The 17140-nt window shown below is 41.4% G+C and overlaps 1 protein-coding gene and 1 pseudogene across 1 annotated transcript; both read left to right on the top strand.

Moving 5' to 3' along the window:
• The first annotated feature begins 9994 nt into the window (after window positions 1-9994).
• LOC123055537 (bisdemethoxycurcumin synthase-like) lies at window positions 9995-11553 on the top strand (annotated as a pseudogene).
• A 3508-nt stretch (window positions 11554-15061) lies between these two features.
• LOC123048373 (WRKY transcription factor WRKY24) lies at window positions 15062-16715 on the top strand. Its single transcript, XM_044471489.1, has 3 exons — window positions 15062-15395; window positions 15584-15694; window positions 16265-16715. The coding sequence occupies exons 1-3, from the start codon at window positions 15076-15078 to the stop codon at window positions 16575-16577; spliced, it is 744 nt and encodes a 247-aa protein (XP_044327424.1). The 5' UTR covers window positions 15062-15075; the 3' UTR covers window positions 16578-16715.
• The last annotated feature ends 425 nt before the right edge of the window (window positions 16716-17140 follow it).

Here is a 17140-nt window from a genome sequence, read left to right as displayed (position 1 = left end):
CTCCCGATTTTCTTTCATCTCCCTCTCAAGAGGGAGAAACAGGTGTGTGGACACGCCGGTCGTCTCATGGACGACCACGTCCCTTGTCGCCATGCCACGATTGGCAGCCGCGTCGTCCGACGCTTCCACGTATGAGCTGCTCAGGAAGCGCTCGACACGGCCACCCTTGTATTCGCGGATGAATGGATGCAGGTCGACGGTGATGTCCTCCTCGCCTCCGGCATCCTTCTTGCTTAGTACCGGAGAACTCTTGTTTGCATGCATCGTGTTTAATTGAGCAAGTGTAAATCTAGTGCTAACCAAATATGAAGCTGTTGTGTTCTCTGCGTTGTGGTGGCTGGGACTTCAGCCGCCCATTAGTTTTTATAGCTGGAACAACTACTCAGGAACGACTGAATGAACTCAAGTCGATCATTTTTTCAAATGTAAGAATAGAAAAAATATCAACACCTATGATACTAACTGAATATTAATATATCCATTAGAAATATACACTCATATTATATTTACGAAAAAACTAACGCCCACACGTGTGGCATCTTGCACATCGCCTACACGCCTTCATCATCACTCATTTTGCCACATATGAACAGATGACATCAGCAGGAATCTTTTTGGTTTTCGGCTTAAAAATATTTTATCTCCTAATTAAAAAGTCATATTAAAAATCCGTTTTCACCATTAAATATGTCTCGACGAGATCTTCAAAACTAGACCCCATGTTGACATGTTTCGACAAAAAAAAATTGCCCAAAAGTTGCCATGGTGTTTACACTGTAGTTGTCATAGTGCTTATACTAAAGTTGCCATGTGGCAATTTTAGTTTGTATAGCATGGCAATTTCAGTTTTTTGATGAGGGAATTCCAATACTTTGATCGTTAAAATTCTTTTTTGTATGAACCATGGCAATTTTAGGTGCATGCATCATGGCAATTTTAGTTTATAGTTCATGACAAGTCTAGTTTCTTAGTTCCCTGTTTTATAATATGTCTATATTTACTTTTAAATATAGAAGAAAATAGCTGAAACATATCATGGCAACTTCAGTGTAAACATCATGGCAATACATATGCAATAGACATGGCAACTTTTGACCCAAAAAATTCGTCGAAATATATTAATATGAGATCTAGTTTCGAAGATCTCGTCGCAAGGGATTTAATGATGAAAACGGATCTTCAATCAGATTTTTCATTTAAGAGATAAAACATTTTAAAACCTGAAAATCCAAAAAGATTCCCACATGCATGCATGTGGTGACGTGGCGCAGTCTGTGTGTTATAGCGCGTGTGGGTGGGTTTGGCTCCCACCACACGTGTGGGCGTTAGCGTTGTCCCATATTTATCCGGTTAGTAGAACTTTCTTCTTATACTTAGTCAACGATTTATATTAATAGATTCATGTCATTGCCTCATGTATACACTTAGAAATACTAACTGATTTTATTATACTAACTCGATCATGTATAAACTTCGAAATAATTATTTGGAAGAGGCATGCCACGACGCTGTCCAAGAGGTCGCGGATGCCATTATACAGAAGCATGCATGTGCGGCGGAGTAGCGCCTCCACCTCCGGCGGCACGTTCTTCATCACCCTGGCCGCGCGGCGACCACGGGACCGGCGCGGACGTCGAACGAGTTGCCGCTCAGGAGCGCTAAACTCCGCTCACACAAGCCGATTTGTTCATAGAGGGTGCGGACTATATTTGGCCATGGACCGGGCCTAAAAAAGCCCATGGCAGAAAACTGAGGCCCAGGCCCTCCCAGGCCCTACCATCGGGCCTACTTTTCGAGCCCAAGCCCAGCCCATCTGGTAAAAAGCCCTGAAAATCCCTTAGGGCTTAGGGCCATGGGTCGGGCCTCTTCCTTAAAATGCTAATATGCCAAGCCCAAACTCGTCCAGGCCCTGCTAGTGGGCTCAAATTTCAGGCCCAAGGGCAAGCCCATCGGGCCTGGGTGGTCCGACAAGGCCGAGCCTGAGATGGCCAGGACTAGCGCAGACAATATACTCGGATGATTTGCCGCTCAGGACAGTCCACCCAGCACAAGCGGCACCAGCTCCGGCCCCGACCCATTCCCTACAGCAGGTGGTGACCACGCCAATATCTCGTGCTCCCAGAGGAGTCCCCGACATCGGTGTGGGAGAGATGTTGTGCGAGCGGCGTGGCTCGACCAGGTCATGTTGGGTCTAGTCTGTGTGTGGTCGCGGACCAAGTCTCATGCAATTGATTTGGTTGGATACAGTAAAAGAACAGAAGAAAAAACCCGCAGGTACAGTCCACAGCAAAATTGGAAAGTACACTGAATGGGATAAAATGTGGTATATGTTTGCATGAATGGGGTATAAATTGAGGAGTTTTGCTAAATGGGGTAATATCTATCACAAAACTGAAACTTTAGGGTAAACATGGAATTGACTCTAATTATTATTTTCTGGCATGAAATCAATATTTGGTTTAGTAATTCCTACCTCTCTCCTGGTTTACTAGTTTCCCTCGTATTCTGAGTTATATTTTGACCATGGTTTTAACTAGAAATATATGTATGTTACGCGTAGCAAAAATTATATAACTGAAAATTACATTTAAATATGAATTTAACAATATAATTTTTGGTGACATGCACTAACATTTTGGTAGTCAAATTTATGATCAAAGTTTGATCCAAAATACAATGGAGGCTAGTAAATCACGACGTAGATAGTATTTCCGTTTGAGTTTCTCAATAATAATCTGAAAAACAAAAGATTCGACCACTAAAAAAAGAGTGAGTCTAGAATAATGCACACATACCATGTCCCTTATCAGGTTTTGCACAAATAAATTACAAATAAAAGTGGGCATTTGTGCTGCCTGTTTTGTGAGCGGCATGTGTGCTGAAGAATATCCTTGGTGCAGAGTTTCATATCGGTGACATACTAGGATTAGTTAGTAAAGAATAATTAAGAAAATGGTATGGTTGATTCTTTAAAAATGAAGGGCAGTTCAAACAAAATAGGATTGTCAAGTACCCAAGTTGATGTCAAAATAGTAGTTTGCCAAAACGTGATACTGTACAGTGATGATTTGTTTGTGGAGTACATATACATTGTCCCAAGGACTGGCTGTGGTTGTGGGTCCAATCCTCCTACGTGCTTGTAGACAATTATTTTCCGTCAAGAGCTATCACACAATTGTCTATCTGGCTGAGTACTTTCCGGCCACACCTGGACTGCACGTACGTAGACGAAAACTAACTCGGTAGCTGATCAATTCTTCAGTGAGACACGCACATACAAGTCTAACAACCAAGCACGTAGGCAGGACAGAGGCTAGCTAGCCACCTATGCACGTATAGCCAGCACAACTTGGCGACAACACAAGATATTTGATGGCCACAATATGTATGAACAACTACTTAAGAATTAATAAACTCAGTCGATGATAGGTCCATTTTGCATCATGTTTTTCTACTGTTATTTATAATGTTTTTGATCGTTATAGCACTTTGTGATGCAATTCTAGTGTCTTTTCTCTCTTAATTTGCAAGATCGACATGAAGAGGGAGATTGCTGACAACTGGAATTCCGGACCTGAAAAAGCTACATCAGAGATACTTATTCTGCACAACTCCAAATGACCTGAGCTTTCACAAAGAATTGTTATGAAATATATAAAAAATACTCGAGCAAAGAAGTACCAGAGGGGGGCCACCGGTTTCCCACAAGGCAACAGGGCACGGCCACACCCTCAGGCCCCCATCTTTCTGCTATATGAAGGGTTTTAACCGAGAAAAAAAATCAAGTGGGGACTTTCGGGACGAAGTTCAACCGTCTCAAGGCGAAACCTAGGAAGATGCTCTTTTTCTCTTCACCGGAGCGATTCCGCCGGGGACACTTCCCTCAGGTAGGGGAAAATCGAAGCCATCAACATCACCAACAACCCTCTCTTTGTGGGAGGATCAATCTTCATCAACACTTTCACCAGCACCATCTCATCTCAAACCCTTATTCATCTATTGTATTCAATCTGTGTCTCGGAATCTCAAATTGGTACCTGTGGGTTGCTAGTAGTGTTGATTACATCTTGTAGTTGATGCTAATTGGTTTATTTGGTGGAAGATTATATGTTCATATCCTTGATGATATTCAATACACTCTGATCTTGAACATGAATATCATTTGTGAGTAGTTACTTTTGTTCTTGAGGACATGGGAGAAGTCTTGTTATAATTAACCATGTGAATTTGGTATTCGTTCAATATTTGAATGATATGTGTGTTGTTGCTTCCTTTATGGTGTCATGTGAACGTCAACTATATGACACTTCACCATACTTGGGCCTAAGGGATGGTATTGTGGAGTAGTAAGTAGATTTGTTAGAGTGACAAAAGCTAAAACCCTAGTTTATGCGTTATTTTGTAAGTGACTGATTTGGATCCATATGTTTTATGCTATGGTTAGATTTATCTTAATTCTTCTTTGGTAGTTGCCGATGCTTGCGAGAGGGTGTAATAATAAGTTGGAGGTTTGTCCAAGTAAGAACGCAGGGCACCCAAATCCAGTGCACCCACATACCAAATTATCAAAGTAACAAACGTGAATCAAAAAAACAAGATGAAAGTAACTAGATGATAATTCCCATGTGTCCTCGAGAACACTTTGCTTATTATAAGAAAACGTTCCGGCTTGTCCTTTGCTATAAAAAGGATCGGGGCACCTTGTTGCACCTTTGTTACAATTGCTATTTGTTGCTCGTTACAAATTATCTTGCTATCAAACTATCTTTTATTCATAATTTCAGTACTTGCAGAGAATACCTTACTAAAAACCGTTTGTTATTTTCTTCTGCTTCTCGTTGGGTTTGGCAGTCTTACTTATCGAAAGGAGTAGGATTGATCCCCTATACTTGTGGGTCATCACTCAGTCATTTAGAAAAGAAGTCTAAAAATATAAAAAATATCGACAATTAAAATACTAACGGAATATTAATAGATCCGTCATCGATATGCACTCATATTAATTTATTTGGTTATTAGATTATTTTCATGAAGTTGGTCAACAATTTTTATTAATAGAATCTTGGCATTGCCTCGTGTATACACTTAGAAATACTAAATAACAGATTTTATCATACTAACTCATGTACAAACTAAGAAATATTTATTTGGAATAAGAGGGGGCGACGATGGCATTGCCATAACGTTGTCCCGGTGGTCGAGGATGCCCTGGTACAACAGCACACGGGTGCGCACCTGAGCAGCGCCTCCAAGAAAAGACAAATCGGTGATATTGGGTTCATTAACACAAATCTCATAGATGCATATATGGTTGAATTTCAGGCCAGAGATACAGAGGCCAAGTTGCTACAATCGTTTGTATTAAATCAAAACAAAGCTATAATACTTTTTTCTTACAACTTCAAGTGAGTGTTACTGTCTTGTGCATATTCGGTTTCCCTTATTAGTCGAGGTTATAGTAATGTAACTGATGACTTATGCATGCGTGCGCAGCTTTCACTATATTCTCCTAGAAATTAAGCTTGACCAGGGACTAGTAACCGTCTTAGACTCAAGACGAAAAGATCCCAAGGAGTATGCGGACATGACTGAAATTCTAGAGAAGTAAGTTAAATTGATCATTATCGCACCATATCGGCAACTTTGTTCATTTCCTGAAGAAGCTGAAATTTAAACACCCAAAAGTAAGTACTATAGTAGCATGTTTCGCGCATCTCCTAGTGATTCAAGCGCTAGTTTCATCAATACCATTTAGCATGCTTGCTTATCAGTTTGATTGACCCTATTTTTTTTTAAATGGTTGTGGCAGGAACAAGGGAATGATTACTGTGGATACTGCGTTTGCGAGTCCATCCGCCATATGACCTGTGAGCGGGGCTACTCTGACAAACAATATGAAGTGCGTAAGCAATAATATTCATAATTTTATTTTATTACCATCATTTGTGTTGAGTTTCATTTATTCATATATATGTATTGACCCCCTTCTTCAAATTAGATCTTTCGAATGCGGGATAAACTCCTACCAGCAGATCGTATGCAAGCAATTCAAGAGGAATTGGCGGCATTCTTTCTTGACCATGTCATCGATAGAGACGGAGAATACCATGTGGACCTTGAGTTCATATATAATTAGAAGATTATATTGTAAGAGATAATTATATTGTATATATGTAGCCAGTAGTGTCGGATAGATATACGAGAACTTGTTGTTCGACCAATCTCTCGGAGAAGGAGAGGTGGTCGATATCACTTCTCTCTGTATGCATATGTTCGTGACGATCTTCTGTTTCCTTCATTTGCTTACTAGCTAGCGTGTCGAGTCCTCTCTATACGTATAATACGTTGTGTACGTCGACCAAGCACGGAGATAAGAGAGTACACTTCTCTCTATTAATTAGCTAGATAACACAATATATGAAACATCTAAATTAACCCCCCAAAACCCCTAAACCACCACCTTTCAAAAAAAACCTCAGCTCCTACAGCTGCTGACGCGTGGACGCCTATTGGTCCCAGTAGGTGCCACCAACCGGGACCAAAGGGCCTCCTGCTTGGGCTCGCCGCACGGGCCACGTGGAGGCCCATCTGTCCCGGTTCATGTAAGAACCGGGACTAAAAGCCTAGAGCATTAGTAACGACACTTTAGTCCCGGTTCAATAACCGGGACAAATGACTCTTACTAACCGAGACAAATGGCCCTTTTTCTACTAGTGCACCTCAGCAGCACGCTCTTCATCACATCGGCCGCAATGACCATATGGGACCGTCGCAGGTGTCAACCGAATTGCCACTTGGGAGCTCTGAACCCCTGAAAGGATCGAGAAGGCCCTAGAGGGGGGGGTGAACAGGTACGATTACAAAATTTGATTTTTACTTGACAATTTTAGGTTACAAAATTTAATTTTTACATGACAACCCATGTCAGCACACACGTATCTTATAGCATCACATCCAATGGCTATAAAAAATGAATGAAACCAAATTATATCTCATCTAGATGAGTTCTAGCAAAACTGTAATAGTAAACCTATTCAGTTACTGCTTCCAGTCCGAGCCGGGCATGGCAGGACACATCGTGGTTTATTCCAACATTGGTGATGTACTACGTACTATTGAATAGTGATAGTACATCATTACAGCTAGTCTTTGGGACACTGTATATGCTTCTTGCCGTGAAGTCGAAGCTGCCGTGTGGGCTCCATCAGCGTATGATGACGGGCGACAGGTGGTCTGTTCAATGACCTTCCGTGACGCCAGCCATGCCTAGTTCTTCATTGTTTCTTCACCAGAGTTGGAGCTGCGTTGTCCTGTTGTGGGTGGATGGTGTTCCATCGTGTAAGTGTGGTGTTGTCCTGCAACCAATAGGGTTGCTGTTTTTGTTTTTCTTTGATATTCGGATCCTCATATTTTTTCCCGCTACTTTCTGCTAAATCTAATTGAAGTCAGCAATTGCCGGATCTTTCAAACAGGTCATCACTGTAGTACGTCACCATAGCTAGTCTTCGCGACACTGTATATGCAGTCCACAAACAGATCACCTTACGATGTACAAACAGATCATCATATGTGCCCGGTAAGTCATGGCTTAAATGTGCTAGAAGTTTGTAGGTGTGGTGTTGCACTACTATACCAGCATGAGCAAGGTCATCATATGCGACTGAATTAAGTGAGCAGTTGTACCTCACCATGGTGAAGATTCTTGCTCTGACTTTTGTATCTTTTTTTCTCTCTACATCAATATCAAAAAGACTTTGTCGTTCAATGAATTGTGGTACTTATCACCTTAGATGTTATGGTCATCTGAACAGTAATTGTGTTCCTCCAATACACCTTAAAATTATAGTTATCTTTTAACTTTTGCTGTCATGGTGTTTGTCAACTTCTCTTGGAAAAAAAATCAAATGTTTGGATGCCTACTAGTTAATAGTTAAATTACATTGTTGGCATTATATAATTAGTTCAAATAATTCTCTAAATGCCTTTGCAAATATTGGTTATGAATACCTAAGAATTTCCAGATGAATGCTTGGGTAACTAGAAAAGGAAGCTTTGAACCATGAAAGCATATTATCGTTAGAGACACCGGACGTTCCTCTTCCTTGATTGAACCTTTAGGTTAATGAAAAAACTAATCAATTAAATAACTACTCATGTGAATACAAGAAGATTTGTTGATCCAGTCATTGCGGACTATCCAACTACATCAAAATAATACTCGCTTGTCAAGATGGTGTAAGGTGAAGTAACGAAGATAGTTGTGGTGATGTACTAGTGAAAATACCAGCACCTCTGGGGTGGCTATCATATTAGACTAGCTGACTACGGGTTGTTGTGAAACTATAATGATAAGGTGTACCTCACCTCTGCAAAAGATTCTTTGTGTAGACTTTCATATCCGTTTTTGCGTCTCTGAATACCAGCACACTGTTCCGTGATTCAATGAAAAGTACTCCACAAATGTTAGAAAATTGACTGTTTAATATTAACGGGGCCAATTGAGCTCCGTAGTAATCTATAGAGTAAAAAAGGAAATTGATAAGGCCGAGTCATCAATTGCCTCTTCAAGGAGCGAAAAGATTGTTTTGCTAAAAAGTGCATGTTCTGTTAGATGAAACGGTTGACGATTGTAGCACTAGTAAGCATGTACTCAAAACCAACTTCCTACCACCAAGCTGTTTGCTAAAAAGTGCATGTTCAGTTGGATGAAAGTCCTCAGATAATACTACATTTTTATAAGGAGTTTCACCAAGTAAAACACACTGGGGTGGAATGTGGCATATACTACGGCTCATCTGTGGCCTACAGGATGTGCCATTTAAGTATCCCTTTTTGTCAGTCAGTGTGGCAAGTAAAGCCTCTAGAGATGTGCCTCGATGAAATAACTATGTAGATTTGAAAGCATTTCTAGCGGTTCTTCTAAATTGACCGCTAGGGATGCGGCATATTTCGAACCACGATGGGTTGTTTTTTGGAACTACCTGAGGTGCAACATCGTTATCTCATACAATCCTTGTATGGGGCACCAGAAAGAGAATGTCATGTCTCAAACAGTTTTCATGTTGAACAACTAGTTTTATCACGTTTACATTTGGCGGTCTGGTGGCAGAACCATCGGAGATGACATTTCAATCCACTATATTCTCTACCCCTCCCATCTATGCCATTTGTCTGTGATGTAATAAGCTTGTCATGTGCTTGTCTAGCCCATCTTCCACTATCATCTGCACTTCATATGCATATGTACCTTGTCATGCATTCACTTTTACTGGTTACATATGTGTTAGGTCTTAGTTTGCAACACGTGCCATTGCCATAAATTCTTTTATTTTGCTAAATTCACTCTTATTGCTTAATATCTACAATATTGTGATTTAGTACGTTATGTTTCCAAGTTGTTGAACATTATGCTTCACTTGGTGTTAATTTCTTAATGGTTACAATGTTTTGTTTAATTGTGTTCTATCCAATTATGTTATTTTCCTAGATGCTTGATCATGATTTTTATTTATCAGTTTTGCTAAAGCACATCTAGATGTGCCTAAGTATTACACATTTAAGTCATATGCCATTGATCTTACGTGCAGATTCATGTGGGTATTTTCTTTTTTTCTTTTTCTTTTTATGTTTCATTGAGTGTCTTAGATAGACTAGGTGACTCCGCTAGCATCTCCACTTCTCTAGTCTGTTTCCATCCTTATAAATACATGTCACCTTGTTGTTCAATCATTGTCATCGGCTAGAACCAACAATCTCTATCGAATCACTTTTCTCCCTCTCCCCCGCCGCCTCACTGAGTGCTCTCTCCTTAATTAGGTATTCCCTCGTCTGTTCTTGCTCCGTTGCTTGCATACATTCTGTTTTGTTTCTCAAATGAGCCTAGTTAACTTGTAACTGATTTTTTTTAGCCTATATACTCCACCCTCGGTGAAGCTCATACTGTCATACATACTCTACATTCTCCCAAACAATTCTATTTCTAGGTTATGAGACCATGGGCAGCAGCAACAGCCTGACGTCGGTGCGCGAGATCCGGCGCTCACAGCGTGCGGATGGGCCTGCAGCCATCATCACCATCGGCACGGCGAACCCGCCCAACTGCGTGTCCCAGGAGGAGTTCCCGGACTACTACTTCCGAGTCACCAAGAACCAACACCTCACTGACCTCAAAAAACAACTCAAGACCTTCTGTAAGCATAAAGGAAAGCATACATGCAAATATAGTACTAGTACATACTTCCTTCATTCCATAATATAGTGCCTATAGATTTTTTTGAGAAGTCAAACTTTGCAAATTTTGACCAAGGTTATAGAGAAAAATATTTATATATATAATTCCAAAATTTTATAATGTGAAACTACATCTTATGATGAATCTAGTGATATATGTTTCGCACTCTAGATGTAAATATTTTTCTCCATAAACTTCGACAAAGTTTGTGAGGTTTGACTTTTAAAAAAATCTATAGGCACTACATTATGAGGTATTAGTATTTACATACCTAACGATGATGTGGTCCAAATTTGTTTTGCATGATGATCAGGCGAGATGACAACAACGGTGAGGCGCTACTTCCACCACACGGAGGAGCTTCTGGACGCCGACCCTGAATTCCTCTGCCACAACAAGCCGTCCCTAGACACCCGGCTCGACATCGCTGCTGCCGCTGCTCCAGAGCTGGCGGCATCAGCTGCAGCCAAGGCCATAGCCAAGTGGGCCGTCCGGCCACTCACATCACCCACCTCATCGTCAGCACCAACTCCGGCGCGCACGCCCCGGGCGTCGATCTCCGCCTGGCCTCTATCCTCGGCCTCCGCACGTCCGTATGCCGGACGATGCTCAACCTCAACGGCTGCTCCGCCGGTGCCGCCTCGCTGCGCCTCGCCAAGGACCTGGCCGAGAACAACCGCGGTGCGCGCGTCCTGGTGGCATGCGTCGAGCTCACCATTGTCGCCTTCCGCGGCCCCGAGGAGGACTACCCAAACAGGCTCATCAGCCAGGCAGTCTTCGGCGATGGCGCCGGCACGGTCATCGTCGGTGCTGACGCCGTGCACCCCGTGGAGCGCGCGCTCTTCGAGATGGTATCGGCCTCGCAGACCACGATACCAGCAACCGACGGCGTGCTCAACATGCACCTCACGGAAGCCGGCCTCGACGGCCACATCTTCACCAGGGAGCTCGTTCCTCTAGCGGCACAGCAGATCGAACAGTGTCTCACGGATGCTTTCCAGCCGCTTGGAATCATGAGCCATGGCACCAAATGGAACGATATGTTCTTTGTTGTGCACCCTGGTCTCCGTGGAATAATGGACCACATCGACAGGGCTCTCCGGCTGGATCCCGGGAAGCTCGCGGCGAGCCGTGCTGTGCTGAGAGAGTACAGGAACATGCTTGGTGCCACGTTGATCTTCGTGCTCAACGAGCAACGGCGGCGAATGGAGGAGGTCGGGGAAACTGGCGAGTGGGGTGTGATGATGGGATTTGGACCGGGGTTCACGGTCGAGACCATGGTGCTGCATGCGGTGGCCAGCAACCTGCGCAACAAAATTTGACGGTCGGCCGATTCATAAGATACTTCTGTCATGCCTAATATTAAACTAAATAAACAAAATCAATTACAAGCGTTCAAAGAGGATGAGGGTGTGGATATTGCCATAGGTCTTGACATGGGTGATCCGATCAAACTTCCAGCCATAATCTGGCCACATATATAATACCTAAATAGTTGATACACATTAACTCTAATTCTCTCAACATGCATACCCAAAATTTAATTGTTCCATCTCCAATTGTCTAGCGTACATGCATACTCTTTGTTCACACACAATTGCTTCTAAAATAATAGCATTTGATTTATGTCATTTCATTAGTACAAATTTTATCAAATATTATCATTGAAATCAACGTGTGGGAAAATCACCTAGTTTGATGAGTTTGTCCAAATGCATCAACAAATTTGGTATCGTGCAACTCACGAACAACTTAAGGAAGATATGATTGAGTATCTGTAGACGGTTAAAGGGGATAACATTTGTTCGAGTGTAATATTTAAATTAGAATTACCGTTGCACCTGAGCATTTTTTAGCTAAACTGGAATTAGATATGCGGCTATTTTGAGCGTGCGGATGTATCAGACTTTAAAAAAAAAGGTGAATGTATGCAGGTAGCTTTGGATTGTAGGCTCCCACATCAGTGTTCGCAGACTGGTACCCCTGTCCGTGAACACTACTCATGTAGTCATGTCCGATCCACACAAACGAACACTCAATATCCAACCGCAATAAAACATGTACACATGTATTTAATATTGTATTATTTTAATGAGTTCCAGCTTGACGAATGTATCATCACGAACCAGTGTATCACTCACTACGATAGGTATCATGCACAGTTGGGCCAACCAGGTAGCCTACCGCAGCTCTTCGCCGAATTTTCCTGACGTACTTCCGTTACCGGGATTTTGCCCAGTTTCTTCATGGTTTGTATTTATTTACTTACCATTTTAGCCTGTTTAATTTTAATTAAAAATATTCCCAGATAAGTAAAAACTCTGGTGAATTTTAGAAAAGTTCATGGATTTGAGAAAATCTTTGTGAATTCTAGAAAATGATTCTAGATAATAAAAATGATCGTGAATTCAAACACGATTGTGAGTTTTAACAAATATTTGTGAATTTGAAAAATGCTCGCATATTCAAAATGAGTTCTTTATTCAAAAAATCTTTGCGAATTTTAAGAAAAAAATGTTGCTTCAAAAAAATTCATGAAATGTAAACGAATCACAAGTTCAAAAAATGTTCATGACTTCAGAAATAATGGTTTGTGAATTCGTAAAATGTTCATGCTTTTTTGAAAAATATACATGAATTTAAAGGTATTGGCAAATTTAAAAAATGTTCATGACACTACTCATGTCCTATTCACGCAAATGAACTCAGTTTCCAACCGTAAGAAAAGCGTGTACACATGTATTCAATACGTATATCTTAATGACCTGCAGCTTGACGAATATATCATCACTAACCAGTGTATCGCTCAATGCGAGAGGTATGCAGGGTGTACAGCTGGGCCAGCCAGGTAGCCTACCGCAGCCCTTCGCCAGATTTTCAGGACGTGCTTTCGCTGCCGGTCTAACCTAGATTTTATCCAGTTTCTTCACAGTTTGTATTTATTTATTTTTTATTTTACCTTTTTATTCGGTCCGTTTAATTTCAATTAAAAACATTCGCTGATAAGTAAATAAGCTGGGGAACCATAAAGAGTTTATGGCTTTGAGAAAATGATTCTAAATAAAAAATGATCATGAATTCAAAAAAAGGCGAGTTTTCACAAATATTCTTGAATTTGAAAAATTCTTGCACATTTTAAATGTGTTCTCTATTCAAAAAATCTTTGCGAATTTTAATGAAAAATAAGACGTCAAAAACATTGCACGAAATTTAAACAAATCACAAATTCAAAAACATATGCCTGGATATAAAAATGTTTGTAAACTCATAAAATGTTCATGGATTTTAAAAATATACATGAATTTAAAGATATTGGCGAATTTAAAAATGTTCATGAATTCCAAAATTGTTCATGTGAACCCTCCCCCGACCGAAACCATGTGCTTTCCTCAACTGGCAGTATATTTTGTACTCCATTTCCTTAGCCTGGTCAAGGTCCATGGTTTCGGCCTATATACGATCTGGTTCTGAACTAATTTCAAATAGTTGGATTCCTTACTTTTCAAAAAGTCATTCACAATAAGACCATCATACTTGACTATTTATTATGCATGAGACCAAGCTTTGTTACCGGCAACAGTACACGACAATGTTGTGGCAGCTATAGTATTGTACCAGGTTGGATAATTCATGCTAGCTAGGGTACTGCACGTGGAAAAGAAACTTGCCAAGATGGTGTGGTGCAGATGGCCGGCACCAGCTTAAAGCACCTCAGATTAAATAAGTAAACCCTCCCATGACCATGTGGTTTCCTCAACTAGTATTATATAAATCCAGTAGATTCTTGTTTTGCTGTTCTTCCCAGCACATACTATTTCTGGTTTTGTTTTTCCGAACCTTGCTGTTTCATGTGGACATCCGTTTTTCGGTGTGGCTGTATTATGATTTGGCTTTATCTATGAAGTGGGGCATGGAGCCTTTTTGGCTAATATATCCGCTAGATTGATAGTTTCGGCCTATATATGATCTAGTTCTCAACTAACTGAAGCATTTCTTTCGGAGCAACTTTTCAATTTTCATGTGCTCCCTTCAATCAAATAAGTGTCGTAGTTTTAGTTTAAATTAGTATTTATTATATCCCTTTCATGCCAGTTACTCCCAGTCAGCGTGCATGCGTGCAGTCTGAAGCACCCAAATGCCCTACTCACTTTTTGTAGCGTATATTTCATATTTTACTAGTCATATAGGCGACAAAATTTGACCAAACATATGAGGAGGTCTGATAAGCCCGATCGAGACGTCCTCATACAGTAAAAGATCATCTCACTCATCGATCAGTATCCCAGCCGGTCGGTAGACGAACCGCGTATATCTTTGCTGCTTCGTGCGTGCCACGTATATGTCACTTTCCCGGTCAGCATATATGTCATTCCATGGCCTTTGCTGCTTCCTGCGTGCCGCGTATACGTCACTCTCCCGGTCAGCATATATGTCATTCGATGGCCAGCATATGTATGCAGTTTTCAGTATCCAAATTAATTAGTTGCACAGTTGTTGTTACTCCTCTGATGGATGCATGCACCATGCATGCAGATTGGAGGTGATCTTTTGACTCTTTTATTCTTTCCTCTTCCATCAGTCGAGCAAGCAACAACCCCGGACGGACGGCCAGTCAAACGTCTCGTACTTCTCCTCGTGCTCTCTCAGTCGTCTCACAATGCATGCTCTTTCTTTTCTGTTACGTACACGGACCATGGGCACGTACATACCGTGGTACAGAGCCCCTGTACGTAAAGGCTATATATTTAACTAGCAAGTGCATCCGTGTATGCATGACCCCTAGTACTACATACTGAGGGCACCCGCAGAATCCCATATGGCCATATACTCTCTTGGATAACAAGATGAAGAGCAGCAGCACAATGGTCGTCAATGGCGGCTCCGAGATGGACGCATTGTTCTTACTCAGGAGGCAGCAGGAGCTTCTGAGGCAACTCCGCGCGCTCATCCTGCCAGCGCTTCGCGACGCCGACGGCAGGTCCGCCGACCTCGCCATCAGCCTATTTGACGACGTGATCGATTGCATCGCCGGTGTCATGTCCAGGCTCGAGGGGATCAGTACCCAAGCAGGCGGTCGTCGAGCAGGCGTTGACGTAATTACGCCCAACGCCGGCGAACGACAAGAGGAGAAGCCTATGATCAGCAATGTTGGTCAGAAGAGAAGGTTCGAATTCTTCCAATAGAAATCTTGATTACTTTTTTTTTGCGAATTGATTAATATGGTTCTTGTCTACATTCAAATTGGATCATCCTTAGTAGTACGTAGTTGTTACCTTTTCCTTGATATATGTTTGCATTTCAGGTATCTCAACAATTAGTTGCCACTTATATATATATGTATGCATCGTGCAGGAGAAACAACGACAAGCGATCAAGATCTCTTATAACAGTTGTTCCACATTATGATGGCCATCATTGGAGAAAATATGGGCAGAAGAACATCAACGGGAGGGAACATACCAGGTATCTATATTACCACTAAGCAATTCATTCAAGCATATCCTCACATTAATAATGCAAAAACCTACTCCCTCAGTTTCTAAATATAAGACATTTTAGAGCTTCCAATATGGACTACATACGGATACATATAGGCGAATTTTAGAGTGTAAATTCACTCATTTTGGTCCATATAGTTTGTAATGGAATCTCTAAAAGGGCTTATATTTAGGAACGGAGGGAGTACATTCTAGTCCCTTCATTCAAGATTGTTCTCAGAAATCATCACATGTGAGACTTCTCCAGATGGTTCTCTGTTATGAAAAATACATATGAGGCAATCACCAAAAGGATATGTGTGTGTGTGTGTGTGCGTGTGTGTGTGTGTGGGCGCGCGCGCCTATTGATGACCAAACATAATCTTATGTGGCATGACCCCCTATTGATGACCTGGTCCAAAACATTTGGATGCATTTTTTCTTGCGGTTTTGAATCCGTGACTATTGATAACCATAGTGGTAGTTCTATTTACAGGTTATTAAGCAATCAATTTCTCATTGGAATGTATAACTAAGCAAACTTGTAATTAAGCAGGAGCTACTACAGATGCGCCTACACAGAACGGAATTGCCCAGCAACCAAGACAATTCAGCAACAGGATCATAACATAACTATTAATTGTGAAGAGAAAACTGCAAAGTATATTGTTGTGTACTACGGTCATCACACTTGCTGCGATGACAACACTAGAAATGGCGCGAAGAATGACCCTGGCATGGACCTAATTCAAAATGGCAAAATGGCGGGAGCAGTAACAGAATTTCAAAAGTTCGACCCAGGAGACGTGGACATGCCAGCTCTAATAGAGGTGCTTGACAATCCTGAGCTGAACTGGGACATCATTTGATAGAGTACTTTTTTTTTGTTGAATTTGGATAAGTTGATAATCATGACTAGTTTACCAATGTCTCGGAAATGAGCAGATGTCCTCTTTTACGTTTAAATGTATGTGCGGCTAGACATGCAGAAGCACATAATTTGTTGATATAAATTGATAAATTGTAACACAATCTATCAATAAAGTATATGGGCAATTAGGAAAATATAGTAATGACACATGTTTCGACAGTAAGTTCCATGTGGATCGTTCAGCCGTGATTCTCCATGCTTCTCGCTGGACATGATGTTGCTCTAGACTTTACAAACAAGTGCCACACAAACAACAGTGCAGAGGGGGGCAATTGTATGACGTTGGTCTAATCTTCCCGGAGGTTGCGATCTGTGTGGATGTGCCATATTGTGCGAGACTGGGCCATGTGGCGGTGTCCTCTCCTGGTGGTTTTCCATTTTTTTATCTTTCATAAGCAAAATTTTCTCGAAACCCAGGTGTGTTTTTTCAGTTTCATTTCAGTACGAAATCAGGGGCTAGTTAATGTTAAAAAATCAGGGGCTAGTTGCCCCTAACGTCTA

Source organism: Triticum aestivum, chromosome 2D (genome assembly GCF_018294505.1).
Source record: "Triticum aestivum cultivar Chinese Spring chromosome 2D, IWGSC CS RefSeq v2.1, whole genome shotgun sequence".
NCBI classification, from domain to species: Eukaryota; Viridiplantae; Streptophyta; class Magnoliopsida; order Poales; family Poaceae; genus Triticum; species Triticum aestivum.
Note: the sequence above shows the minus strand (reverse complement) of the source record. Positions and strands in the feature narration are given on the sequence as shown.

Excerpts from the sequence above, each read along its gene's own strand:
- LOC123048373 (XM_044471489.1), top strand. The coding sequence starts at position 15,076 with ATGAAGAGCAGCAGCACAATGGTCGTCAATGGCGGCTCCGAGATGGAC. Across the intron at positions 15,396-15,583 it reads AATGTTGGTCAGAAGAGAAG|GAGAAACAACGACAAGCGAT; the intron begins GTTCGAATTCTT and ends TGCATCGTGCAG. Across the intron at positions 15,695-16,264 it reads AACGGGAGGGAACATACCAG|GAGCTACTACAGATGCGCCT; the intron begins GTATCTATATTA and ends GTAATTAAGCAG.